Below are 27,784 nucleotides of genomic sequence, written 5' to 3'. Positions count from 1 at the left end.
CAATTAATTGTTTTACAGTTTGTCTGTCGTGCTCACATCCTACAGAGCGGCAGCTCCTGTGTTCAGCGGCTACATTAGAACCGAGTGATCCGCCGTGGATTCAGCCACAGGATGTTTTGGAGGAGCAGCTGAAGCTACTGGCGTTAAAATAGGAGTTCAGTCAAAGTGCATCCAGCTGCTACATTTCCAAACTAACTTTGACACGGCGTTTAACCTGCAGCACAGCCGGCGCTCTGACCTGTGCAGTTTGTTTCCTCCTCACAAATAACCAGCTGAAATCTGCAACATTTCCCAAATAGGTTCCCTGCACCGCTCAATGTCACGCATATTTGTTTTTATACCAGCTTCCTGTTTGTGTTCAGTGGGCGGAGTCAGACTGCCTCTGTAATGTTTCTCGCCGCAGGGTCGCGGGATTGAAGGCGATGACCTCGCTGTTTTCAGCGGATAGTCCCTGCACAGAGAGCAAAGTTCAGAGGTAAAGGACCTTTCCACTGCTCTACAGGGATTTACTGCTAAATTTATAATTAATAACCGACATGTACAAAGAACCAGCGGCGTGGTGTAGTCAGCCGCACTTTAACCGCTCACATGATGAATCCATTATAAGAACTACTTCCCTCAGACAGAGACACGTTTTACTCACCACTCTTTTCAATCATAATTAATCCTTTTTCTCCAATCACTGTTAAGCCGCCATCAGTTAGGCTCGATGCTTCCTGTAGACATTTCAAATTAAAAGCCTGCCAAAAAAGGTAGCGACTATTTCCTCTTTGTGTCGACTTTAAACTAGAGTGAAATAAATTGGAGAATGAAAAGATTATTAGAGGAAGTGTTTGCAGCAGCGGGTGAGGATGACGTGACTGTTGTTGTACTGATGGAGTTGGTTAGAAGTTTAATGATGTTTAATTTAGAGCCCGACGATGTGAGCTAATGTATATCTATACACACTAAATTTAATAATTAATAAATAAATAAATAAATAACGTGTGTTAGATTTATACAGATAGATAGATAGACTTTTGGACCAATAAACCCCCCGTAGTCGGTCTGGATTCTGCTCTGACAGCTACGCCGTTTACTCGCAGGAGGAGCTCAGAGTTAACTGCTTTTATTAAATTAGATTTTTACTTTAGTTTTTGGGATTTCAACTTGATTTATCTTCACTGGAGCTTCTCAGCAGCTTCCGTGCATTTTCCAGTGTTGTTGTTGGTGTCGGCCGGCCCCCAGAGCTCTGTCGGACTACGACTTCATATTTATATAAAAACCGGACGTTACTTGGAGAAAAGAAAGCGAGGAGGCTGAACTACCTGGTGAGTTCAGAAAACATGTCTGTAACTTTATTCCAGCTGTCGTTGTACTTTCCTGTGAACAGGTTAGCATAGCGTAGCCCTGATTGATCCAAACTCCACTCAGAAAACAAACATTTTAAAAGTTGTTGTCCTGCTGACAGACCTGACAAAGCATCAATCCATATGTTTAATAAATCTGCATCATATTGTAGTTATTTCAGCATCAGTCTGATCCGTTTATTGCAATTAAATCACAGCAAAATGTTTACTTTGGGTTCATTCAGCTGGAGTAATTGTGGGTTGTGTTAACACTTGGCAGTTAAAACCACCGTGAGGACAACTAGCAAACGCTTTAACAAAACTAATAGTTTTGTCAAATATTCCTTTACCCAACGTTACTGACTCGTGAATGCAGCTTCTGTCCTTTTTTAGCTGAACTAAAGTCTTGGGTGCTGAAGCTGCTGTTGCCATGTAATGCTAGCAATAAAAAAATATAAATATTGAATTTCTACCGCACTTTCTGAAGTGTGAAGGGTGATTTTCAGGAGGAAATACAATAAAAAACATTGTCACCTTAGAGAAAGCCATAAAAATAACAATATAAAAGAATAAAACAGTAATATTGTGACAAATATTGAGAATTAAAGCAGTAAAAGAAGACGAGAGAGTGAATTAAATCAAAACTAAGGGGCGATGCAGGAAAGGAGAAACATAAAAATGGATTTTGAGGTGAGATTTAAAAATCCAGACACTGCCGGCGGAAACCAAACGTCCATTAAATGTACAGTAACTCTGACGGATAAGACCGTGCAGATAGATAATCCATCGCTGCGTCGTGTCTCTGCCTGGGAGGAAGAAGGTAAATCTAAAAACTGCACATCTAGAAAAAAGAAACCTCACCAGGTGCAAGTGCAGGTGTTTGGGCTCAAATATGCAAAATCACTGTCACTGTGTATCATTTACTGACGTTTGTTCCCAATCTAGTTCTGACACCTACAGACAGATGCAATAATATTTAACAGAAGCAATACTTGTGTTTTTTATTTTACAAAAGTTTGCACGTATATTTCTTCACTTGTTCTGGATATTGTCCTTGTTTTAAACATTTTTGATTAGGAGCCCTTTAAATTTGATAACTAAAGACTGTTTATGTGTTCTAAGGAGGATATTTCACAGTGGGAAAAATAAACTACGTCATTCAGGCAGATTTGTTTGTTTGCTTGAACCATTGATTTAGGAGAATTTGCCACATTCACACATAGAATTCATGTGCGATTAGTCAGCTGACGTTACAACAGCAACTCACTGACTGAGCCATCACTAATATCCCGTCCATGAGCAAACAGCCTGCTCTACACTGAAGTCACCAACATCGAATTAATTCAACTAGTTTGACCAAGCATTCGACAGCAAGTCTTATTAACACCAGTACAGTAATCTCTCTTTTGAAGAATAAACTAATAAAGATGTTTCTTTGGTTTATACACTAATACAACACCTTGTTAGATCAGTGTGTTCTAGCTAATGTCTGGTTTCATTTTCTTATCTACTGATCCACCCGTCAGGCTGTTAAATTTAAAGTCTGACGCTGCATTTGATAACAAACATTTTGGTCTTTAACAGCATCAGTATTCAACATGTACTAGAACACTGAGTACATAACTGAATGTGCAGGTGTGTTTAAACCTGAGTGAGGACATTAAAGAATGAGCGATATCATGTGGAGCTGTTTATATATGTTTATACCTCTATTCATTTTTATTGTAGGCATTTGATGTGGACAGCAAAGTAAGAATTTCAGTGTACAGGAAAACTTGAAGAATAAAAACTTTTTGTTCTTTTTGAAGGCTTCAGGCTGTGAACGTGCTAAAATAATAAAGTTCTCGCCCTCCCTTCACCTTCCTTCTACGCTGTTACAAGCTTGTAGAGAATATTTTATTCTGTATTTAACTCTTTAAAGGGCAGTAAAACATTAACTTCATGTATTGTTTTCAGACTGTGTTCATCGGTGAGAACAGGTAAACTTAATCTACCACAGTGGATTTTTCAGCACCTGCTCGTTTCTGTTGCCGCTCCTCAGACGTAGAAAACCGGATCTCCACCACCTCGCCGGCGTCTTCAGGCGGAGGAGTCGTCTGTATGACCAGCTGCTCAAAGACCTGGCGAAAGAGGAAACACTCTGCTGAAGTACGACGTGAAGAATAAAACATTCTGGCAAATCCAGAATGTTTTGGTTCAAAGACAGATTTGTATTTTTCTTCTTCATTGATCAAATCTAATTTTAGTCGTCCATGTTTTTACGTTTCATTAACTGTGCAAATAACACCAAATAAAATTCACTATCAACCCAGAACTACTGTATTTACTCATTCACACAACTTTAACATCCAGATTTCTAAAGCTCAGAGTCTCATTAATGTCGTACTGAATCTTTTATATATTTTTTTTATTAGCAAAGAACATAAATAACATTTGGAAGTCCTTAAGCTGAAAGTCTACCTGGTGTTTTAGTGGTGATATTTAGTTATTTAGTGAAGTTTCTTTGTTACAGTGCAGCTGGTTTACACACACTTCTAACAATATAACACCCTGTTTGATAAAGTAAATGCTCCGTACTTGTGTAGCGCCTTTCTCATCTTTTCGACCACTCAAAGCTTTTACACTACATCTGCATTCACGGAGTCAGAATCGATTTAACTCAAACACTGAAGTATCAATCAGTTATACAATAAATATAAATAAACGTATTAATCACTGTCGGAGGTGGACAGTCCTGTGGATGGAGCATTACACGACACTGCAACATGAATATGCTAACATCACACATAGCTTAGCATCAGCGTGTTAACATGCATCGGTTTGTTTAAGCGTGCAAAAATACTGCAAGTTCAGCATTTTTGGGAGATATTCTGTTTGTTTACGGATTAAACTAAATGAGACGCTTGTTCATTAGTGAGCTTTATATGTGATGTTGGTTTAATTTTGGACAGAGCCAGGCTAGCGGTCTCCCTTTGCTTCCTGTCTTTATGCTAAGCTAAGCTAATGACCGGCTGGCTTTAGTTTTATATTGACAGCACCGTCATTAGATTCCCTTTTAGAAGAGAAAATACTGATTATTGGAGAGCTGAACTTTTCCTTTAACATGCTGTCACAGTGGAACCATCATCAAAGCACAGCTGAGACTTGGACTGATGCACAGATGAGATGTCCTAAAAAGGACAAACTTTAATCTAAGAATAGTAAAGCTGTGTCTCTATTTTCACCATCAAACACTTGTGTTCTCTCAGAACAACATGGCGCTACAAACCTTTAATGTCCCGATACAAAAGATAACGGAGCAGCAGAGGAACTGATGAAAGCAGCTTAAGAGAGATGTACTTTAATGTCTCACCATCAAAGAGGAAGAAGTGGTTGATGTGCGGCTGAGTGGCGACTCCAGGGCCGGCGGCCGCCTCTCTGGCCTCCACACGTCCTTCACCGGCGTTCAGGGACATCCAGCGTGTCGGACATGATGTGTCCTGTTCGAGCCAGCAGCAAAAATACTTTCTGTTAAAAATAATACTTGAGACTAAAACTAATCTGTATTTATCAGTCTTACTAAAGTCAGCGGTTTGTGCATGAAAAATAAACATCCTTTTATTATTATTGTGTGTCTCAATAATTTAGAGTCGCAGATATTTTTCCTTTATTTAGATGTTTGTGCATTAAGCTCTTAACTAACTAATGAACGCTCAGATTGTAATTACCACACTCCTCAGAGCTCTTCTGAAGAAGAGGCGACCGTGTCGACGCGGTCGGCGGCTGCCAGCTCATCTGCAGACGCTACGGGAAACCTGGAGAGACGACGTCAGGTTAAAGCGAGACTTTGCTGACTTCACAGACATCATATCACGTCAAGCTCTTGTTTGTTTGATCGTTTCCGTTCCAGCCTCTGACGACGAGCGACAGGTGGCGGCGAGACGCTCAGCCTGTTCGCTCCCGCTGCTTCAGCAACTGCTCTCTGAACGAAGCTGCCGTTTTACACCGACCCCTGTTCTATCCGCTCTTGTTCTTTATCTACCCTTGCCTATAAAAGTAAAATAAAAAGTTTGGACACATTTTTTGTCCATTAAAAAAAACAAAACATCAAATTGATGAGAACAGACATCGTTAATGTTGTAAAGAGTTGTTGCTAATTTGTGATGGAACATCTACAGAGGCCTGTAATCAGCAGCCATCAGCCCTGTGCTCTAATGCTAATCCAAGGCTGTTATTTTAAAAAGCTAATTGATCTTTAGAAAAACATTTTGCAATCATGGCAGCGCAGCTTAACAACAGACTGGTTGAGTATCTGGAGCATCAGCGGCCGTGGGTTCCATTACAGAACGTGCAGGAACACAGAACTTCAAACGCGTCTGTTCTCGTTCTGGGAAATTAAGTTACTCTATTCCAGAAATCGCCAACAAACTGAAGTTTCTAGTACAATGCTGTGCTCTACTCGCCTCACAGGACAGCGCAAACGGGCTCTGACCAGAACAGAAAGAGGGTTTAGTTTCAGAAGGTCGTCAACTGGCAGCTTCATTAAATTGTACCCAGAAAACACGGCTCAGCAGTGAAGAGGCCACTCTGGCCTTCAGGAAACATTTCTTTCCACCGGCCTGAGACTTGGCTTCTTTACTGTACGAAGAGAGGAGCCGTGCATCTCCAGCTCCAGCACTAGTGATGGGACATTTTTCTGATCCACTGACCGGGTCTCGCAGGTAGTCGTGGCGGCGGCGGATCCTCGACTGAACCTCCTGAACCAGGAAACGAAGCAGCATGAAGATCGCCAGACTCGCCGTGGACAACCAGATGTTACTGAAGACCTGAGGGAGACGAAAAGAGGGAGTTTATATGTAAAAAAACCTGACATTTAAAAATAAAAACAAATGAGAAACTGTCTCGGCTGTCCACAGGTAAAAACACTGCGCTGGCGACGCCGGAGAACTAGCAGCAAGACTTTGTCAGTCTCCCCCCAAAACACTTTTGCTGCAGGATGAGTTGAAAATATAACAACTATTCAAGTCAGTTGTTTCTTATACTCACTGTCTTACTACCTGTCCTGTATATCAATGTCCTGAGTTTATTTCCCCAGTGTGGCATCAATAAAGTCTCTCATCTTAAAAATAAAATGCTTCTTAAATGCAGCTTCAAACCTGAAGACTAATAGTTTGATTTTCTTTTCGCTGCTGGAAACGAAAAGGTCGGACCTTCCAGAAGAGACTCTGACTCAAACCAGTTGATGCTTTAATTTCACAGGTAGTTAAAGTCTCATTAAACGGTTCGAGTTTCCTTCCTTGATTTGAAACGTTGATCGAAACTGCGTCTCTGCGGTGAGACTTAATGTTGGGACTTGATTGAGAAAATCACTTAATATACATATTTTATACTTCCCTGAGTGTAACGTGTATCATGCAAAGTCCTTTGGTGTAACGTCTGAATGCTTAACGAGGTTCACCTGGATTGGGACTCATTATTATTTAAGTCCTGTAATTGACAGAGTGGGTGTGAAGCCAACCAGGAGCCGGTCACTGCGCTCAGCTGATGTTCTGTTCTGTGGAGCTGCCATCTGGTGGACAAACTATGCAACACTCATGACTCTGTTTCTCTTTTTTAATCCCCGTAAATCGGCTGTTATAAACGCCGATGCAGACGTACCTGCAGGTAGCTTATATCGGCCGATGATATCTGCTAAATGAGAAATCGGTCGGCCTCTAGACAACAACACAGGAGTAATTACGAACAGGCACATTTGCGGTAACCTTCTTTGACGGAGAGGACCACTTTTGTGTGTGTGCAGATCGGGATCTGGCACTGGGGGAGATTTGTTTCAAATATCCCGTGGAAAAAGGTTTGGACCTCAAACTTCTCCATCGATGCTACCTGACAAAATATTATTTGTAAAGACTGAGAAATGAATTGACTCCGTTGTGAAACAAACAGACACTTTGCACAACATCTTAGCTGTAACATTTCTGCCCAGTTTTCTCTGCTCTACAAAGATGAGGTCTGCATTCTAAAACAAAAACAACATTATCTCATTAATCTCTTCATTATTTTAGCAAACCTTTATTTAAAGTATTTATGGGTGAATTGCAACAACACATACAAACTATTCAGCACTCTTCAAACCCCAAAGCCTTAAAGACTCTCATATATGTAACAGCTGATTACTTTCTTTCTTTTTATTTTATTTATATATTAACCACTGGTCTATGTTTGCACTTTGTACCTGCTTTTGAATTGCAATAAAGGAAAAAAAAATAAAAGATAGGGATCTGGGAGGCAACAACAATATTCTGTTACAAATAGCAATTTATTGATATGGTCTTGACTGGTCTTGAAATAAAATCCCGAGTCCTCAATGTCCGAGACGAGACCATCAAAAAGTGGCCTTAAGGCCGGTCTCGAGTACTACAACACTATATTTAACCTCCGTCTACATGACTTTGGAGAAATACATAGTTTGAATTCTTCTTCTCAGTTATTTTAACCAAGTTATATTTTCATGAATCTGAATTTAAATTGTAAATGAAGTATTTGATTGTATTTATTAAATATTACACTTATTTTCAGTTGCTGTAACTTGTGTTTTTTGGTCGTATGTGTTTCAGTGCTGCCCAGCAGTCCCGGGTCGCTGCTGAACAGTTTAAATCTAAACAGCCTTCTGGGTTGTTTTAGAACAAAAGACATTTTCCCCCCTTTGTACACAAAAGGAAGAAACACCTTTAATTTAAATGATTAGTTGGTTTACCATCTTTTCGGTACTTCCTTTGGTTCTGGCCTTTTCTGTGGCGCCATCTTCTGGACAAAGTTTTACCTCCACCAGCAGCTTCATCATCAGTAATAAAGCTGAACAAATAATCAGATTGCAATGCGGCCAAATGGCAGCAGCTGCATTGTAACTGAAGCACCGAGGTGCTGCAGAGACGCCCCGGCCTACAGATGAAGGAACACCTTTGCTTTGGTGCAAAGACCACATCCTAACTGTTATTTTTTGTGAAACTTTAAATGTAAAAATTTAAATGCTAAAATTGATTCAGTTTGTAATATCTCGTTCATCTATTACATATAACTGGTCTGGAGGGGTGTAATGACCACGTAAGGTTTGAGGAGGGGCCAGAGACGCTCTAGACTTCTTAAACAACAAGCATTACGTTCAAATATAGCTTAAAATTACACCAATCAGCCGTAACATTATTCAATATTCATAAAGTAGGTCTTCCTTTTCCTGCTTTGACTCCACTGTCTGTTCTGAGCCCTTTCTATCAGAACCAGCACCAACATGTTCAGCAGCTCGTCTGGATAACATGAAGTGATTTTAAAACACATAAACGCAGTGATCATCAGATACTGCTGTGTGTGGTTTAGCCTTACATATTCAAAGCAGTCCTTGCAGAGCTGAACCAGGAGATGGAGGAATCACTAACCAGACCAATCACTGTTTTTGGTACAAATTAGATTCCTACATGGCAAATAAGTCACTAGTAGGTGAAGTAGAGTAACAGAAAACCAACCGACTCAGCAGTCACTGCATGCATGTTGCAGAGTCTGTAACTGAATCATTAATTGAAAGTTCAAAATAATAATAGCAGTGTGGATTTTAATTAGTGGTGTCAAACAGGACGCCTTTATTTAAGGACGAAGGCTGCAAATGTCGCACAGGCTGGTTGTCGTGCATTTCTCTCTGATCGTCGGAGAAAAATGGCTCGTTCCAGACGTTGTTCAGAAGAACAGCGTACTTTGATTCAAAAGTTGATTGGAGAGGGAAGAAAATATAAAGAAGTGCAGAAAATGATCTCAAAACCAGAAAGACGTGGAAGAAAAGGGAAACTACCACCCAAAGCCGGAAAAAGATCAGCTCCAGGGAGATCAGAGGGTCGAACGTTTCCTGTAAGCGCTGCAACAATTAGAAGACGCCTACGTGAAGCCCCCGCAAAGTCCCACGACACGTGCTGAAGAGGTTCGCCAAAGAACGCGTCGACTGACCTAAAGAGGCAAGATTGTTCTTTTTGGGGTCTATGGGGCCGCAGACGACCCCCCTACAGTCCACTGCGGCGGCGTGCGGAGGCGTGCGGTGGCGTGCGGGGATGTTTGTCATCCTGCGGCATCGGGCCTGTTGATCGCAAACCAGGGATCATGGACCAGTTTGAAGACATCAGAAGACTCGATGAGGTCATGGGGCCTTATGCTGAAGAGGAAATGAAACGGTTGTTTCAACAAGACAGCGACCCCAAACACACCAGTAAGCGAGCAGCATCGTGGTTCCAGACCAACAGGATCAACGTAATGGAGTGGCCAGCCCAATCCCCGCACCTTGATCCAATAGAAAACTCTTCTGAGGCAAAACCAAGAAATGCAGAGGAACCGTGGAGCGTCGTCCGGTCGTCCGGCCGTCCGGTCGTCCAGTGTCCCCTGTGCATTTGTGTGTATGGACATAAAAGCTATTATAAGGTTTTGGGGCTTTCCTCTCTTTTTTCAACACTGCTACTGTAAACGGGAGATTCTCTCTTAATATTTTATTCTAGATGGACTGAGGAGCACCGTCCACAGCTTTCATGTTTTACCACGTCCAAGCAAAGGGCAGGTTGGTCTTATGAACCTTTCTTTCTATTGGTGCTGAAAAACATTTGAAGCTTTAGCAAACACAGCGACATCTGCTGGTTTGCAACACTCACAGCAGCCATTCCAGACTGGGCATTAAATGCAGATGTTATGTGTTAGATGTTTAACATGTTAAAGGTAAAAACAGTTAATAAACACATTGTATAAAAAGTCTAGATCTAAAACATTACTGACTGTTATTCCTGTAGTTTTGTCTCTGTGTTTTAATTTCATGGTTGATATTTGAGTACACTGCAGACTACTTTAAACATGCCGTACAACAGACGAAATTCTTCACTTGCTTAAGCCTTTTGCTAAAAACCCTTTCAGCTGTGTTTGCTTAGTACAATCCCATGTGAAGCAAGCAAATGAAGTATTTTTATCTGCTGTATAATTATGACTTCTTTTCCCTCATAATGACTTTTTAAATTCTCATTTAGACTTTTTACCTCAGAATTTTGACTTGAAATTTTTAATTATCCAGGTTTTCATTTTGAAAAAAATATTCTCATTTATGACTTTTTCTATTTTTACTATCCAGGCTAAGTTTTTTTATTAGATTGTTTTTATTTTACGGGCAGAACTTAATTATTGTCCTCTCTTCTTCTCCCACTAGTGTGCCGACCACACAGATGAGCTGCACATGTTTCTGATGTCCCACCATGAATCGTGCTTATGAAATATTGGAGTAGGATAAAGTGAGTATATAACACAGCTTTCTTCTTGAAGTCTTAAGACATGATTTCAATGAGGTTTTCTCGCCTGGTTTAAGAATGTAACTCCTGCCCTTCTTCATGCATAATTAAATGTTCATCAGGGCCAATCAGTAACAACCAGGGGAGCAAATAATCAGTCGCTGGTTTAGAGCTTCACAGATGGGAGGACTTGCTTGCTTCTTTGATTCATAACATCATCAGCGTGAGTAAACTCTTGGGGCCTCATTAACCAGCTACAGGTCTTCTCTTCTTTACATCTTATTATTCTGTTATCAGATCATTTCCTGATGTAAAGTTTGTTAATGTAAAACCGTATTTAGGTTTAAGTCTTGTGTGGCTGTGGGTGAAGCTAACAATCAATCACATTATGAATAAATCCAGTTAGGGATGGACGATGTGTTTAAACTTCATGTTTATCATATTCACATTTAAGTGAAACCCCATTTCTGACAAATAAAAATTTAATGAAAACTTAAAAATGTTGGTGTTAAGTCAAAATGAGATAAAAAGTAAAAATTATAGAACAGACAGTCAGAATTATGAGATAAAAAGTCAAAATTATAAAATAGAAAGTCAGAATTATGAGATAAAAAGTCAAAATTATAAAACAGACAGTCAGAATAATCTTAATAATCACAAGTTGCCTGAGCCAAAAAAGGTATTCAGGATAAAATGACATTAAACAGAGAAAAGCAGCAAATCCTCACATCTGAGATGTCGCGACTTTCACTGGCTACAAACCACAGACTTAGGGCTGCAACTAACGATTATTTTCATTGTGATTATTTTCCAGTTGTGTTTGGTCTAAAATGTCAACCAGAGTTTCCCAAAGCCGAAGATCAAATGTCTTATTACTGTCATTGGCTGAGTCAGTGAACTCTTTTCACTTTCTTTGAACTGTATTTTAATTTCTTAAGTGTTTCCTTGCTTTACCTTGTAAACTGCTCTATAAATAAAGCTTTTTATTATTAATATTATTATTATTATAAAGAAACCAGAAAATATACATTAAATTTTAAGAAGCTGGAATCGCAGAAATTGTCTGTAAAATGTGACTCAAACAGATCATACATATAGTTGCCGATTAATTTAACAGTCGACGACAGTCCGATTAATCGTTGCAGCACGAGCAGGTTCAACACACACTCACCCAAACAAAGAGGCAGCCAGTCAGCAGCAGAACGCCTGCAGCCAGAGATCCGGTCCCTGCTGATCCTGCAGCTGCGGACCGGGGGGCCACGGAACCCGCTCCAGGAAGGAGAACAGCAGTTTCACACGGAGGATAATTAGTGATGCGTTTTTCTTCCTTCTCAGTCTAACGTCACTGTCACGAGTGTGACGTTAGACAAGCTGGTGTATCTGACATTTAACGAGCATGTTCACTAAAATCTAACTCCGTTTTCACTCTTTAAATCTCTCACATGTCGCCAAACAAACAATCAGCGCCTGCGCTACATCATAAACATCAGCGTCACTCCCGGAAGCAACGCAATATGACGCTGATGTTTTCTTTTTCAGAATAAAACTCCTAAACACTTAATGTAAAACAAAAACACATCGACTGTAACAAAGATATATAAATATATTTAATTTATTTATAGATATTCATATTTAGATATAAAGTCCCATAATATGATTTTTTTTTAAATCTTAAAATAAATAATAATAAAAGTTATCTTACCAGGATCTTCCTCTTCGTGTTGGTTCAGTTTGTAAAAAAGTTTAAAGGAAGAGTTTGATTTCATTAAACTAGAAAATAGAAATTACTTACCAAAAAAAAACTGTTGAGATATATTGGATGGGACGGTTCATAAATGAAAAAACAAAACTTTATTTACACAGAGCCAAAGTCAGTCTGAATAAGAGGAATTTCTCCACACATAAAAGGTTTTTTAAAACTTTGTTTAAACGTTTTACTCTTATTCCTAAACCAATATGTAATTTTTGTAGCAGTATGAAATTATTGACTTAGAAAATCCATGTTCCAGTTGGTAAAGTTTCTTATTATTTTTACCTAAAAACGTGTTTTGGGGCAAGAACAAGAGGAATTCAGAGTTTTATACAACAGTTGATTTGTTTGCAATTTAAAGAAAGAGCCTCACTTGTACAAAGACACAAATTGTTGTCCATTGATGCATTGTTTATTTATATGTATGTATCACCTCTTTTACCTACTTGTGTGTACATAATAGCAAAATATTTATGTTTATCTTTGCTGTGCTTATTTCTATTTTTGTGTAAGTACATTTAGAGCAAACAAGAAACAGTCAAATTCCTTGTATGTGTTTATTTAGTTCTTGTCTACATACTCTGCCAGCGAAGATGGCAAAGGGGGAAAGTTCCAGATTTTAAGAATTGACAAAATATCCCAACTGTAGATAGATATGAAGGCATCTTTACATTTTATTGGTTGGTAAAAAAGAGAAAATAAAAACTAATTGATTTAAGGTGTTTTTCTTCTTTTACAGCTCTGGACTGCATAATGTATATTTGTACTCTGTATCAGGGAACATTACTTCCAGAAATAAAGGGTGGTTTTAGTGTTTTAATGTATTACCAAACATAAAATGAGTGTTTCAATTTTTACTGAATGAGGATCGTTTTTAAAACAAGCACTTTTATTTTGAAAATAAAATCGCTTGAACGGATATGACGTCGCTGTTTTTGCCCGTTGGTTTCCGGTCCGGTAGGAACGTTTATCGCTCTACTTCACAAATCTAAAGTATAATGTTCACGTTTTTAGCGTCTTCTTACGTGCGTGTCGTGTAGATTTATTAATACATTTTCTTTCATCAACCGTATTTAAAACGGTCCAAGTGTCTTTTGATTCCAGCGCGCGGGGATGTTTTGGTGACGGACCTGAGGCACCACGTGACAGAGAGATGGCTTCACGCGCTCACGAGCTGGTTACGCTGATCGGGCTGTGCGACGGAGAGCTGGACCCTAAAAGGCACCGGTCCTCGTATCTGACCAACAAAGTCGGGGGTCAGCCGGACTGCGTACCGGGCGTCTCCCGGCAGCATCCGCGGTGCGGCCGCTGCGCAGCCCCGTTAGTCCACGTGGTGCAGGTGTACTGCCCCCTGGAGGCCTCCCCTTACCACAGGACCCTCCACCTGTTCGCGTGCCCAGGGGCCGAGTGCAGCGGCAGGTCGGACTGTTGGAGGGTGCTCCGCTCTCAGGGCCTGGAGGCGGCGGCGGCAGCGCAGGGGCCCAACCCGGCGCGGGGGCCTCCTCTGTCGGCCACCGACTGGTGTGACACCGCTGATGACTGGGGGATGGAGGAGGGGGGTGGAGGAGGAGGTGCGAAGGAGGTTCAAGAGGAGGCAGCAGCTCCTGAAGCAGAGGGTAGGGTTGAGCAATATGATTTAATTCAACATTTAAGCTGCTTGAAGATTTATAAATAATTAATATCAGTGTTTGAAGTGAAAATAAAACAATGTTGTTCTCATGTGGACCCCAGAACTAGTACAAATGAGGGTATTAGTAGCCTATGATATTATAAAATTAAATAATAAGTTTAGTTTTTTGCATGGTGTTAATATACAGTATTCATAGGTTACATTTTATTGGCAAATATCTGCCTGCAAATTAGTTGTATTATTTTTTAGGATATTTGTAACTATTCACAGTTGTTACTGAACTATTCACCACTGCGGTTTGTTTAGGGCTAATGTTATTCATTATAATTTCAGATGTTCTTGTATCAGATAGCTTTTCACTACAGTTAATTCCAGTTCCAACGGTTTCATTTCTGCAGTTTGTTTCCTATCATTAAATCCTTGGTAGTTGGAGGAGAGCGAGTGAGTTGAGCCGGTTTTTACTTGAGGTGTGTTTAAAGTGAGGACATGACAGTAATGTCTCCAACTAAAATATGTACATGTATTTTAGGATGTGGTGCGTCCCGGGGAAAATCAATTTAGATCTGAAATAAACTGTTGGCTTTCCAACAAAAGTGGACTCTCAGCTTGGCCCATACGAGGGGTAACATGGGGGTCGGTGACATCAAGGTCATTTCATCAGGCGAACTCAAACGCCAGGTCCCAACATTTAATTGCATTTAGCAGTGAAACATGGCAGCCATTTGTTTCATATCGATGTATCGCTTTAAAGCCGTCCTGCTGATCGTCATGTATCACCTGATGAATGCACTTCCGTTTGCGAGAGTTGAATCCCGTCTGTCTTCCATTCATAGAAGCTTGACATGATGGTTTCTGCTCTAAAATGCATAATGTCACATCATTTCGCTGATGCATAAAAATACAATGTCAAATTACAGTTAAACATCTGGCTCATCTTCCCCCAGGTCTTCAGGCTCAAATCACCCCGTCCTGCCTTTTTAACAAACTTGTGTCATCCAGCAGTTGAAGAACTAACAGTATAGCCTCATATTGTCACTTCCTAAAGCTCAAACACATGTAAGATTATTTCAAACCTGTCTGTAAATGTTCAGACAAAAGAATCACGACTCCTTGAACATTAAAAAAATCACTTTGAATGGTAAAAAGCAGTTTTTTGATCTTAAATGTGCTCATCGCCTTTAAGAGAGTAAAGTGAATAACTCTTCAAAAATATGTGTTCATATGACCAAATTTGTTCGATGGTTGCTGAGAAACACGGGGTGGCTCAGCTCAGATCACCCCGCTCTCCCTAGTCTCTCATTTCTTAATGCTAATTACTAACTAGTCAGAAATCATTCATGCGTAAGAACGACTTCAACATCTAGGAAGCGCTTGGTTGGCTCAGATTTATTAAAGCGGGCTCGTAAAGTCTTTATCTGCACTCAGCTCGTCAAAGCCGTCCCGTTGTCTGCAGAGTTCGCGGGTCCTCGTCTGTCTGATCTCATTTAATCAAGTTCTTTCCCAGAATTATTTGGACACCAGCTGAATTTGATTTATTTTTCCGCCCAGCAGCCGGAGAGGCCGACGTCAGCAGCCAGCTTCGGGATCTCAGTTTGGGAGACTCGCAGCAGGGCGTCCCCGTCCTCCGTCCGTTCTTCATCGGTGTGGCGGAGGAGTCGGATCTGGGCGGAGAGGAAGTCGACCTGCAGCACGCTGAGGAGCTGCTGAGGGAGTACGAGAGGAGAGAAGGAGTGGCGGTGGTGGAGCTGGAGGGCGGCGAGGACGGCGGCGGGCAGGAGAAGTACGAGAAGACGAAAGCCCGGCACGGAGATGCAGTCTTCTCCAGGTTCATGAAGGAGATCTCGCTCTGTCCTCAGCAGATCCTGAGGTACTGTCGCGGCGGCAAACCGCTCTTCATCTCCGAGCCGCCGTCCAACATGGCTCAGGTGGTTCCGGCGTGCGGCTCCTGCGGAGGATCCAGGACGTTTGAGCTGCAGCTGATGCCGGCTCTGGTCAGTCTGCTGCGGCGGAAGGACGGCGGCGCTGAGTCGGAGCTGGAGTTTGGGACGGTGCTGGTTTATACCTGCAAAACCAGCTGCTGGACGGCAGGATCAGGATCAGCTGTGGACGAGTTCTGCTTCGTTCAGACGGACCCGGACCAGCAGCTCTTTAAATGACCGAGCAGGTTAACGGGTCCGAGCTGTGATAATTAAAACAGAAAAAACGATCATTAAAAAAGGAAAACGCATGAGCTTGTGGATGCACACGCGTCCTGGAAAGCCTGGAAAACTAGTCAGCTGTTTTCCAGGCTTTCCAGTCTTTGGAATATATTAGTAAATATGAGTCGCTGCTCGCTGTGGCCGTTAGTTCTGGTTATAAATGAAAGTTTTCTCATCAACTTGCTTTAAATCGTTGTACATCCTCCGCAGCGAGGAACTCGACGTGACGTGATCCCGGTCTGTCATGGCAGCTGGATGACCTGGAAAATGATCTTCAGAAAAGAGTTGGACAGCTTTTATTTCCAAAGCAGCTCCAGATGTTTTTCAATCTTTTCAGTTCAGCAGAAGTCGGTGTGAGCTGAGAACAGCAGACCTCCGATGGTTTAATAGTCACTTTGCTGCAGTGATGTCAGCGTGTACTCCAGGACACTGTGACATCACTGCTGGGTGTGGTTACAGGTGCAGTTTAGTGATGGCGGCTGTGTTCAGAGGTGAAACAGTAACTACGGCGAGCGTAGTTACGTCAGTAGTTGACATTACACGTGGCTGTAATAAAGAAGTAGTAGTAGAAACCAGAAACAAAACCAGTCGCATGAACCTGAAGGCCACAGAGTTACGAGTTCGCTACATCAGAACTTACTCGGAAAAAGTGTTTCCATCTCCCGTTTAGAGCATTTACTCTTTTTCCACAAAAACCACCTCAAGCGAGCACAAAAACTCTATTTTTTGCATCAACCTTTTCTAACGCGATGCTTCGAAATGCGCATTAAAACCCGTTGATGGAAACACGGCTAGAGGCTCGAAGCTCCCCTGAATAAATAAAGGTTAAAGGAGTAACAGCAGACCTGAAACACTGTTCGCTGTTCGCCACTCTTCAAAGTGTAAAAGTGATCAAACACGGTGCGTCTCAAATCAGCATATAGTGAACTATGATGCCTGAGAGTTGAAATGTTTCTTGCTGCAGGAGGAGACCTCGCAGTCTGCAGCAGGTCTGCCAGAGAGCTCAGAAAATGCTCCTGGTTCTAGAGAAAGATGCCAGAAGAAGGAAAGATGATCTGCCCACGATTAAATGTTAAAGCACTTCAAAGGGTAGTTTCACCTAAAATAGAGCAGTGGCATGTTCTCGCTACAGCTCGTGGTTACATGGAGAACACGTGCTTAATGTTGTCAGCGTGACTTTAAAACTTGCACACGTGCAGCCGCAGTGCGATTTACAGCGGATTTACCCTTTAATAACATTCCTGCAGCTGCCTAATGTTGGCTGCTCTGACCTTTGGCCTCCCTCTAATGAAACGTTTCTGCTCTGAGAAGTGAAAGTGCCTTTAATATCGTGCTGCATGAGGAGAAAAGAGAAAATCTGTCACTCAGCGTTCATGAAATCAAGTATCAGGACACAGAACAATCCAATGTTTTCCTTTCTTTTTACTTCACGATACATTTCTACCATTCAGTGTCTTAAGCTTCACACCAAGAAGAGCTCAGGTCGAACAGCATTTATGAAAGTCGGCGTAGGAAATGTAAACCGTACAGAGTGAAAGCTATAAAAATGTAAATGATCAGCTGAAGGACTTTGGTTTTTTACTGGACCAGATCCAGAGTATCAAAAATAGATTTCTTAATTAATTGGCCAACAGATAACGACAGGATGTTCTCACAGTTGTGTGACTTCAGCGTCTGTGATGATTGTTGTGACTGCGTGACATTAAAGTCTTTAATCACAGCCCTTTTTGTTGGATTTTCTTCCAATTCGCTCGTGAAAAGCTACAAAATCTTTGGTTTGTCAGTGGAAAAAAATTCCTGAGACTGACGAGGAAACCGTTCTCTGACCCTGATGAGACGAGGCCGCGGACTCGCCAGTGGCGGCTGGTTGGTGTTCAGGCACTTTGAAGATCAGTTTGGTGCAAACGTGACCGTCGGGTTGGTTTTGTCCAGCAGCAGCAGAAGAAGAAGAAGCGCTGCGGCCGTCTCCTGAGGAGCTACTGAGGGTCTCCGCTGAACGGCGAGGCAGCGTCGCCGGACTTGTGCTCCCAGTCGTACCGCTGATACTGTTCAAACTGGTCGGGCTGGGCGCCGCTGCTCAGGCTGCAGATGTCTCGGTCGATAATTTCATTCACTGCAACAAAGACAGAAGCAAACGACAGGATTATTTATAAAGTTTTGATTTAGCGGTTTATCAAAGGCCGGAGCCGATATTTAAAAAGCAGCTGATGGTCGATATTTAATGCCGATATCAAAACAAAGGACAGTCAAGTATAATTCCATTATTGTAAAAATGAATGAAACCGAAGCAGACTTCAGTTTCAGACGTCATTCAGCTGCTTTATTCTCTTCAGTCTAACTATACGTTAGATTAGAGCTGCTGTCATGGAGGAGAAACGTGTCGCTGACTCACTGATGACGCCGTCTGCAGATGTCGGCAACGCAGATTATTTTAAAAATCCCAGATATCGGCTAAATGAATCATCCTTAATGATCGCTGCAGGACTTTCTCTGAATCCTGAGTGATGTTTGGAAACATGATGGAAACGTTCAGAACAAGTGTTTCAGTGTTACCCCAAATTCCACTTTTACGCTGGTTAGAATAACGAAGCTTGAAGGCTTCAGACCCGTCCACATTGTCCCCTGCTTCTTGCCCAGTGCATGCTGGGAAAGCCTCAAAAATACATCCAGCAGCTGATTCTTCACTTTTGCTTTCTAGATAGATTTTGTGTGTTTTAGTTCCCAGTTTCAACGTCGAGAGGTTTTGAATTTGCCTTTGAGGCTACGTGAGCAAACAGTAGGATCTGGCTCACTTTTATTTCTTTCTACAGTCATTTAATAAAAGCAGAAAGTCACTTGGTGAACTGTTTTCCAAACAGGGTTGGAGGCAGTATTAAGTAAAGCATAGTAATATTACTACAGTAGTAGTACCAGCGGTGTGGTCGACATCACTCTTGACATTTTACGGACTGAATGATAAATCGACTGGAGTGTTTCAATCCATGATGTATTCGGATGTTCACGTTGCATCATCACACGTCTCTGCTGGTGTAGAAGCTGCACGGTGATCAACACGGTGGAAACAAATACCTAGATAGTGTGTTGTTGGGCCACAGGAGGGAGCAGCTGGTGTCCTCCGAAACAACTTGTGATGACGCTCCGTGCCTGATGAATTTACCTCAACAGGTTTGTGTTCGGCTGTAAAAGAGAGAAACTGTCTTTAAGCCCCGCGACGTGTTCTGGCCGCTTCTTCTGATTACTGACTAACCGATCGATCACTAGGAAGTGACTCCGCATCATAAACCGGTACTTCAGCGTGTGACACATGGAGGAGAGAACCGTTGATTATTATTAGTAACGGCAGTGAAGCTGCTGAGTCTGCAGGCCAGCAAATGGCACCATCTCTGCTCCGTTCAGTCTAAACATAGCTCCGCTGTGAAACCTGAAGCTCCTCACCAGCTTGTTGCCCTTTGAACTTCATCAGCATGTCTGGATCCAGACCGGCAGCTTCAAAATATACATACAGATTCAATTCTAAGTCTTTCTCATCACATTCTCAAAGATCAAACTCCCCTTTCAAGGACCAAGCAAGACTTCCAGGACCTGGACCTCCAGGGCCTTCTTCCTGCACTCTCCCCCCAAGACTCCCTCTTTCTCTCTCGTTTCCACGTTCAAGACCAGAGACTTCAAGTCTCCTGGTTTGACTCTGTATTAGTTTCTGTTCTACGAGCTTTAGTTTTGAATGTACAGTGTTCTCCTCGTACAGCCCTCCCTCAGTCTTTCTGGAAAGCTGAGACAATATACAGATAAAACAGGTATGTATACATTATACATGCATACAATAAAAACGGGGGACAATTTAGGTTTTATAATCTGTCAAATATAACTCTTCTGAACGAAATCAAGTCATTTTGAGGCAGAAACGAGCTTTCAGTCAATAAGTAGCCTAGAGGCTGCAATCCCTTTCTGGCAAGTGGAATACGGCTTTTTATGGGTTGTTTTGGCCATTTAAAGGTATTTCAACAGGTAAAAAGGACTGGACTGGTCGGCACACAGCCAGTTAAATAATGTAGAGTAATAAGGATAATTGCAAAAGAGATCATATCTTTATTTTATATATAACTCAACAGTAAGTCATGTTAATTATAGGCTACAGTCCGTTTTCCAAATATGTATATTAGACACACGCCCACCAAACACATGATCCATCAGCAACAACAGGCTTCTATTACCGCCTATAACCACGTAAATGACGGGGGCGTCCGGTCACCCTACTATAGTGATACTGTAAAACATGAGCAGCGTGTCGTTTTAAGAAGCATCATAAACTAAAATTATAATGTTAGCAGAGAATTGTTTCCACCTGGAAATTCAAATCTGCTCATTTAGCAGAACGTGACGGTGGTAAATATAGTATAATAGTCATTTGAAGGTTCAGTGTGGAGGTTTTAGCGGCATCTAGTGGTGAGAGCTGCTAATTGCAACCAACGGCTCAGTCCCCGCTCCCCCCTCCCTTTGCCAGCGTGCAGGAGAAGTTAGGTTGGCCGACACGCTCTGTCGCTCCATTTGTTTAATTTCACTTCTTTTCTTCCTTCTAATAAACTAGTCGACTTCTTCTTCTTCAGACGTATTCAGCGTAGTGAGGAAACGCGCTCTGTAGAGCAGTTTGTCGGTTTGGGCTACTGTAGAAACGTGGCGGTGCAACATTACGACCTCCATGTAAGAGGACCTGCGGTGTCCGTAGATGGAAATGTCTCATTCTAAGGTAATAAAATCACAACGGTTCATTATGTCAGGTCTTTACACACCACTGAAAACACAGTTATGGATCTCATATTGTATTTCTTTCAGTAGATTTTCCTAAATATGACACTTTGGAGCGTTAACGAAGCAGTAAGCTGCTTTATCAACTGTTTCCCACACAGTAATATTGGTAGTAACAGTACCTGTTGAAGTAGCCTCTGTAGGATTAGTGATAATAGTAACTGTGGATGGTGATCTGCTGTTTTTGTTTGAAACTGGGCTAAATTTGGTTGTTAGTTTTTTGGATGTTGACTTTCCTCCCAAACTGAAATACAACCGTTAGTCTCCAGAAGCTTCACTGGTTAGTGCTTAGTGAAATGTCTCGACTGTTGGATGGATTGACATGAAATCTGGTTCAACCATAAATCTTCCCCTCCAGATGACTTTTCATCTAGCGCCATCATCAGGTCAACAATGAAATTCGTCCAACACTTTGGTTTATGACAAAATACCTGCAGAACTACTGACATTCCTTTGTGCACCTTATGTTTAGTGCTAAGTAGCAATTGTTAGCATGGTAAACATCAGCATGTTAGCATGTTGATGTTAGCCGCCAGCATGGCTGCAGACTCACATTTGTTACCGCCGCCAAGGAGGTCATGTTTTTGTGGAAACATTATTGGTCTGATTTTCGTGAAACTTGGTGGAAGGCTGTAGCAGGGGCCAAGGAAGAACCCCAGGGTGAACAAATTAATTACACTGCTAAGTGAAGGGCATTGGCGCATGCAAGAACCTGTTCAAGGTCAAGTTCAAGGTCAAGTTCCAATTTATTTTTATAGCACATTAAAACAAACAACTGTAGTTGAATAAAGTGTTTCCAAACTCAGGATACACAACAAATATACAAAACAGAAAAAAATCAAGGTGTCAAAACTTAATTCAAAGGGAGGTGAAAGTGAAAAAATAAAGTGAAAAGTGTGCCGTGACTAAACTTACAGCAAAACATCTTCAAACATCTCTGTACAAACAAATGCAGCAGGTATCTAAGAAATAAGCAATCAGGGATGTGATATTTCCGGATTATTCTGGATTTTTGGATTTTGACATGAGCAAAGTACAAAATAAATGCGCAGCTGAGATGATTCACTACAACTGATTCTGACTATCTGTGCCACAATGTGGTTTAGCGGTTGCTTTGTAGCCGACCGGAAGACCCTACAACAGACGGTGAAAACCACCCAGCACTTCACGGGCTCCCGGCCACAGAAGACCTCCAGCGCAAGCGGTCGCTGCGTACGGCATCACCAGGGACCCTTCACATCCAAGCCACAATCTCTTTGCCCTTTTCCAATCAGGCAGGCCGTGCAGGCCTCTCCGTTCTCGCACCAAAGGCTCAGGAACAGTTTCTCTCCACCTACCAGTGTCATAAGGAAGGTTTCAGTTGTCTACAGGTACGTGTCAGTGCTGCTAATTCTGCATTTCATCTGCACATGCTTAAACTTGCCCTCATTGCACATTTAGCGCCGCCACTGTACTTGCTTTTTTCAATCACTACAGTCACATATCTAACCACGGGAACCTCACTGCTGCTATCCCTGCATCTCAGTTGCACATGCTGCCCTGCTCCTTCAATTTGCAACGATTGCAAATTCAGAATGCCACTGAGAGATGCACCCGCACACTATGTACCCCACTTGAACATACATTATACTTGTAAGTTTTCCACTGCACATTTACATTTGCCACATGTTTTGCACATCTAAACATTCCACTTGGACACATGTACTTAATGCTTGTAAAGTTTCTGCCTCCTCTGTTTGCACTTCTGGTTAGACGCAAACGGCATTTCGTTTCGTGTACTTGTTGAATCTAATCTAATTCAGCTGGCCACAAAAATATTTAACATATTCCAATAGTTTTGGACTAAAATCCAGACATATTTGTGATTGCACTTGCAGATTTGCACGTCATATAAAACTGGACTATTGGAGGTCTCTGCTCTCAGAGTGCTCTTCTTGTTTAGACTGTAAAAGTTGAAGGAAATATTTTGTTCTGCTACATAAAATTATCTTTACTTTTCAGACTTTCATTTTTAATCGGATCTCTTCAGGACTCAGATAAACTAATAAAACTATTTGAGAAAGAAGAGTCACTCGTTAGGTGACCTGGACATATGTTCAACCTGTGAGAGGGGAGACTGTGACGAAACCTTTAGACTTCAAATCACCAAATCAGCATCAGGAGCAGCAATAATCAGTAATATCCATTAAAACTGCTGCACTAACGCTGGTTAGCTGACGAGGCTGACATTTCTCCAGCAGCACTAGATCAGGCTGCTGAGGTCAAAGTCAAGCTGAAAGGCGGCGTGGGGGGGGGGTCCAGGCGGGAGGGTCAAAGACCTGACAACAGCTGCTGCCCGCCAACTAATTTAACCCCCATCTGCATCATTCAGACCAGCAACAAGCAGACACGGCTATTATTATCACATCACAGAGCAAGTGCAGACAGACACACACCTCACGAGGGCCACTCACAGACCACTGATGTGGATTATGGGAGTCTGAGATCCAGCTCCCAGGATGGCGGCCCGCCACAGTCTAATTTGTTTCACCATATTTTGAAAATGAACCAAAAATGTATTAACATTAAAGATTTCTAACGTTGTCTTTTGCGCCGCTGGCTGCTGTAAACTCGCGCACTCACACATTTTTTGGCACCCGACTGAATCAAGGCACTTTCCTTTGGAGGTAATCACGGTAACGTTCGAGTGTTTCCACGGTCACTCTTTTGTGATCAAGCTAGCGGCTAAATTGCACATGTATTAGAGCCTTTATGGTAAATCAGTGAAAAGGAGCATGGCGAGCTGACCGGCAGGGTTAGCAGCTTTATTATTATTTATTATGTCATTTTACCTGAAGAGAGGCTTTTAAGTCGTAATTGTACGCAATACGAACACAAAATACAATATGATTTATCAAATTGTGTCGGAGTTGGTGAATGTTGCACGAGGATACACATGCGACAAAGTCCGGTTTTCAAAATAAGGTGTTAACACAACGTATACAGGATGGAAATAAGATTAATGGGATTATATTCACAGGAAGTATTTAACATGTTACATGTGTCCATTAAAAGTAAAATAAAATTTTAGGGAAACTCTTTGATTTAGGGTTGCTGGAGAAACTTTAAATGATTAAATTACATTAAATAAAGTTGACTTTTTTGCCGTTTCATCACCATTTATATCTATACAGTGTGTTTATGATGAAATTGTTTACTAGGGCACAACAAAGTTCTTCATAGATCTAGACTCTTTATTTTGCTTTTAAAGCGCACCAAATAAATGCACTTAACTTTAAAAAAAGGCCTCCCGGACCCCCCCTAGAGGGTCCATGTCCCCCCACCATAGTCTGACAGAATCCTCTGGGAAACACTGATAATTTTGCACTTTAGTGGGGCACCTTCCCTCTCACCCTGTTGTGGGGTCCCGCACTAGATGCACCCTGTTTGGAAACTTGTGTTATTTTTGTACCTTGAGACGACCTGCCGGGGACGACAGATGGAAACTGTCCTTCGGGCTAATTCTGGCACATTTACATTGCTAAAAAGCTGTTGTGTTCATTAAGATGTGCCGTGTGCTTTTAAATAAATGTATAAATAAATAAAATTGCCCAGTAAGCACTGTTCCTGGCTCCATATGACTGTCGTGTTGTATTTATTATTATAGTATTTTACAGTATGTACTTAAGAAGTCAAATTGAAATCAAGTCCTTTGATGCAGCCCTGGATCAGAAATCACCAAATCTTTGCTGTGCTGACAGGAAACCTGCTCCTCCCCCATCACATCTGATGGGGCGATAACACTGATAACGCTGCAGAATGAGACTTCACCTCGCTTTCCTGTGTATCTCGTCACTGTCGATTGTCAAAAAAGGGCAAACTGATATAAATCCACACTGACAATAATATTGTTAGTGCAGTTTGAGAATTTGAAGTTGATGTGAAAACATTTTGAATTACTTAGTAGTCATTGATTTAAGACTCAACTCTAGTGGAAGGTGTCAGACGGGCACGACTCAACTTATTATTCCATGTGTGATCAAGGGGAAAAGGCAGAAAAGCTAAAAACCTATACACGCATCTCCACAGTGTTTTGCTGTGGCAGAAGAAAAGTGGCTTCCATCACTGATAACAAGACCAATACGGACAGACCGGGCTGACTGGTCTGGACCAGGGTTGATGTGGACTGTAAAGGGTCTAGTTTTAATCCTGTGACCACATTAAAGGCTTGTTTCAGCCATAGAGGAGGAGAGTAGCTTGACATTCAGGGGATCTATGCCCCTTTCTGTGAACATGGGGGCACCTGCTTTGTGGTTTTTCTAGCTATATTTTTATTTATATCTTATTATAATCCGAGCTGATTACAGCTCCTGCCCTCCATGAGAACGAAGCTACAAACTTTTCAGATCCACGTTTCAAGCCTACAGGGGATTGTTAATTAATAAATGTGTCCAGCCTCCTACCATCATCCAGAGTGATCTCCTGGAGGCCCAGGGATCCCAGATTTGGCCGGTCTTCAGGCTCCTGCTTGATGCTCTGCGCCTCTCCTGGGCTAGAGAGCAGAGTGTCCTTCTGGGGGTCAGCAGGGGTCACAAAGGCTCTTGAGGAACTCTGAGATGGAAAGTGTTCCCTCTGAGGTCCACCAGAGGATGTGGAAAGGGGGACGGTGAAGGTCTGAAGGGGCGCCGAAGAAGCCTGGGGAGGCATCGCGGAGATTTGAGGAGAGATCTGTGGAGAGACTGAGGCGGTCTGGGGAGGGAGGGAGGAGGTCTGAGGCGGGATGGTGAAGGTCTGATGGGGGACAGAAGAGGCCTGAAGAGGAATCAAGATCTGATGGGGGACAGAGGAGGTCTGCGAGGCGGAGGTGTGAAGAGGGATTGAGGACGTGGGAAGAAACATTGAGGGGGTCTGCAGGGGGACAGAGGAGGGAGGGGGGTGATGAAGACGAGGCACGTTCTGGGAAGGAGGACCGCGATGCACCGGGACGTCACAGGAATCATAATAAACCACGTCTGGGCCGAGTACTTGGTCATGGGAGGGCACCTGGCAGGAGGCCGGACTGAAGCCAGGTGGATTGTGGTCCGCCTCCCAGCGCTCCTGTTTGACCTCAGCAGGGAGGTGACGTCGGACTGCAGGCAGGTAGGTGAAGTTCTGTGTTAGACTTCTTCTTTTCCTCCCGTTTGAGACGTAAAACTGGACTTGAACCGGATCCGTGGTCTTCTTATTGTAAGGAGGAACCTCCACCACGATGCTGGACTGAAAGACAGAGACACAGAGACATGAAGGAAACTACAGAAACCCAAAAACCAGTCTCAGAAACACAGTCTGTATTTATCACAGCCGTGATCTTTGAAATGAATCCGTTTGAGCCACTGGGTCGGCAGAGACCACGGTACACTGCGGGCCTTTTATTAAACTGACCCCCAAAGTCACACCTGCAGGCGAAACGTGTCTCGTGGCTGAATCTAAAGGCTGTTTCCAACTCTGCAAACACTTGCGGGTTTTCTAGCTTTGGCCTGAATGACAGTGGCTTCTTTACCCTAAGAAATCCAGACAGCTGCAGCTGATTCAGAACGCTGCTGCTCGAGTCCTCACCAAGACCAAAAAGGTGGATCACATCACTCCAGTTCTGAGGTCTTTACATTGGCTTCCTGTCTGTCAAAGAATTGATTTCAAAATCCTGCTGTTTATAAAGCACTAAATGGTTTAGGGCCAAATACATTTCTGCTTCGTTACGAACCATCCAGACCTCTCAGGTCGTCTGGGATCAGGTCTGCTTTCTGTCCCCAGAGTCAAAACTAAACAAGGAGAAGCAGCGTTCAGTTATTATGCTCCGTATATCTGGAACAAACTCCCAGATAACTGCAGGTCTGCTGAAACTGTCAGTTCTTTTAAATTCAGACTGAAGACTTTTCTGCCTTTCATTAAATTAAAGCTGTAGATTGGTAACTTTTACTGTCCTCTTTTATCCTGTTTTTATAATGTGTGTTTTATTTTTTCAATTTCCCTTTGTTGCTTTTCTGTTTTATGTGAAGAACTTTGAATTGAAATGTGCTGTACAGATAAACCTGTCTTGCCTTTTGTGGCATGCCAAAATTTGCCAAATCTGAAGAAAAGAATCTGAGCAGAAATACACTTTGATCACGTTGGCCCTTAAATGTAATGAAAGAGCCACACTCACATCCAAGTAACAAAATTTACTACAATTTACTATATTCAGTGATGTCATGGCCTCAGACACACTCAGACTCAGACTCGTGGTTTTAGCAAGCTCTCGTTGACTTCCTGTTTGTACTTCCTCTCGGGGGAATCCTCATCGCCATCTTAAGTGAAGTTTAAATGCCCCCAAAAAGTAGCGCGAATTTCTGTGAGATGGACCCTGCGAGGTGGATATTTGATCTGAATGCTCATTGCATAACAGAACATCACATTAAAAGAAGCATTTCACTTGAAGTCACTGTGGTAAAGCAGCAATAATCCGTTTTTGAGTCCACAGCACGCTGACAAAGACTCCACTCGGACATCACCTTGTCGTTGGGGTGGATGTGTTGTAACAGTTGCTTATCTGCACACCGAGCAGCAGCGTCACCCTCCCACTGACAGCCGTGAATACACATTCAGATCCTCGACTTCGGTTTAAGTACCAACACATAACTGACATTGACAAGAAGTGAGATCAGTGAAGACAAGATCTTCTCTAAGATCCAAGATAAACTTTATTGTCTCCGAGGAGAATGTTTTCGTGGGCGCTTGCTTCGCAGTCTACTTTGCTACGTTTGCACCTCCTGTCCAGACTAAAAAGGCGAATTCGAAAACGC

At 42.2% G+C, this 27,784-nt stretch overlaps 2 protein-coding genes and 1 long non-coding RNA gene across 5 annotated transcripts in view; 1 reads left to right on the top strand and 2 right to left on the bottom strand.

Annotated features, from left to right (window-relative positions):
* Positions 1-2,065: 2,065 nt before the first annotated feature.
* Positions 2,066-13,133, bottom strand: LOC119894071. Of its 2 annotated transcripts, none has more exons than XR_005442865.1 (5): positions 11,778-13,133; positions 6,017-6,133; positions 5,036-5,122; positions 4,681-4,807; positions 2,066-3,448 (listed from the first exon to the last, which is right to left on the bottom strand). It is a non-coding gene; the product is annotated as an uncharacterized LOC119894071 (long non-coding RNA). The 2 variants fall into 2 exon arrangements; XR_005442864.1 differs by lacking the exon at positions 11,778-13,133 and adding an exon at positions 8,685-8,748.
* A 175-nt stretch (positions 13,134-13,308) lies between these two features.
* pdcd2l (programmed cell death 2-like) lies at positions 13,309-17,904 on the top strand. 2 transcript variants are annotated; one of them, XM_038706558.1, is made up of 2 exons: positions 13,309-13,972; positions 15,538-17,904. In XM_038706558.1, exons 1-2 carry the CDS (start codon positions 13,510-13,512, stop codon positions 16,140-16,142), a joined length of 1,068 nt encoding a protein of 355 aa, XP_038562486.1. In that variant the 5' UTR covers positions 13,309-13,509; the 3' UTR covers positions 16,143-17,904. The 2 variants fall into 2 exon arrangements, with proteins under 2 accessions (XP_038562486.1, XP_038562485.1); XM_038706557.1 differs by having other exon boundaries at positions 15,535-17,904.
* Positions 17,589-27,784, bottom strand: part of LOC119893696 (nuclear factor of activated T-cells, cytoplasmic 3-like) — an 11,963-nt gene continuing 1,767 nt past the window's right edge. The window contains exons 2-3 of the mRNA XM_038706016.1: positions 25,430-26,255; positions 17,589-18,297 (exon numbers count right to left, since the gene is read on the bottom strand). Of these exons, the coding sequence (XP_038561944.1) occupies positions 18,161-18,297; positions 25,430-26,255 (963 nt within the window). The 3' untranslated portion in view covers positions 17,589-18,160. The remainder of the gene's footprint in view (positions 18,298-25,429; positions 26,256-27,784) is intronic.

Source organism: Micropterus salmoides, unplaced genomic scaffold, assembly GCF_014851395.1.
Source record: "Micropterus salmoides isolate LMB-PRFRI ecotype aquatic unplaced genomic scaffold, ASM1485139v1 Ms_hic_scaffold_8, whole genome shotgun sequence".
Classification (NCBI taxonomy): domain Eukaryota; kingdom Metazoa; phylum Chordata; class Actinopteri; order Centrarchiformes; family Centrarchidae; genus Micropterus; species Micropterus salmoides.
This window is presented reverse-complemented; position numbering and strand designations above follow the sequence as displayed.

What these genes read in the sequence shown, in the direction of transcription:
- pdcd2l (XM_038706557.1), top strand. Translation starts at nt 13,510, where the DNA reads ATGGCTTCACGCGCTCACGAGCTGGTTACGCTGATCGGGCTGTGCGAC. An exon ending in AGCAGCTCCTGAAGCAGAGG is followed by an intron (nt 13,973 to 15,534) that starts GTAGGGTTGAGC and finishes TTTTCCGCCCAG; the next exon opens with CAGCCGGAGAGGCCGACGTC.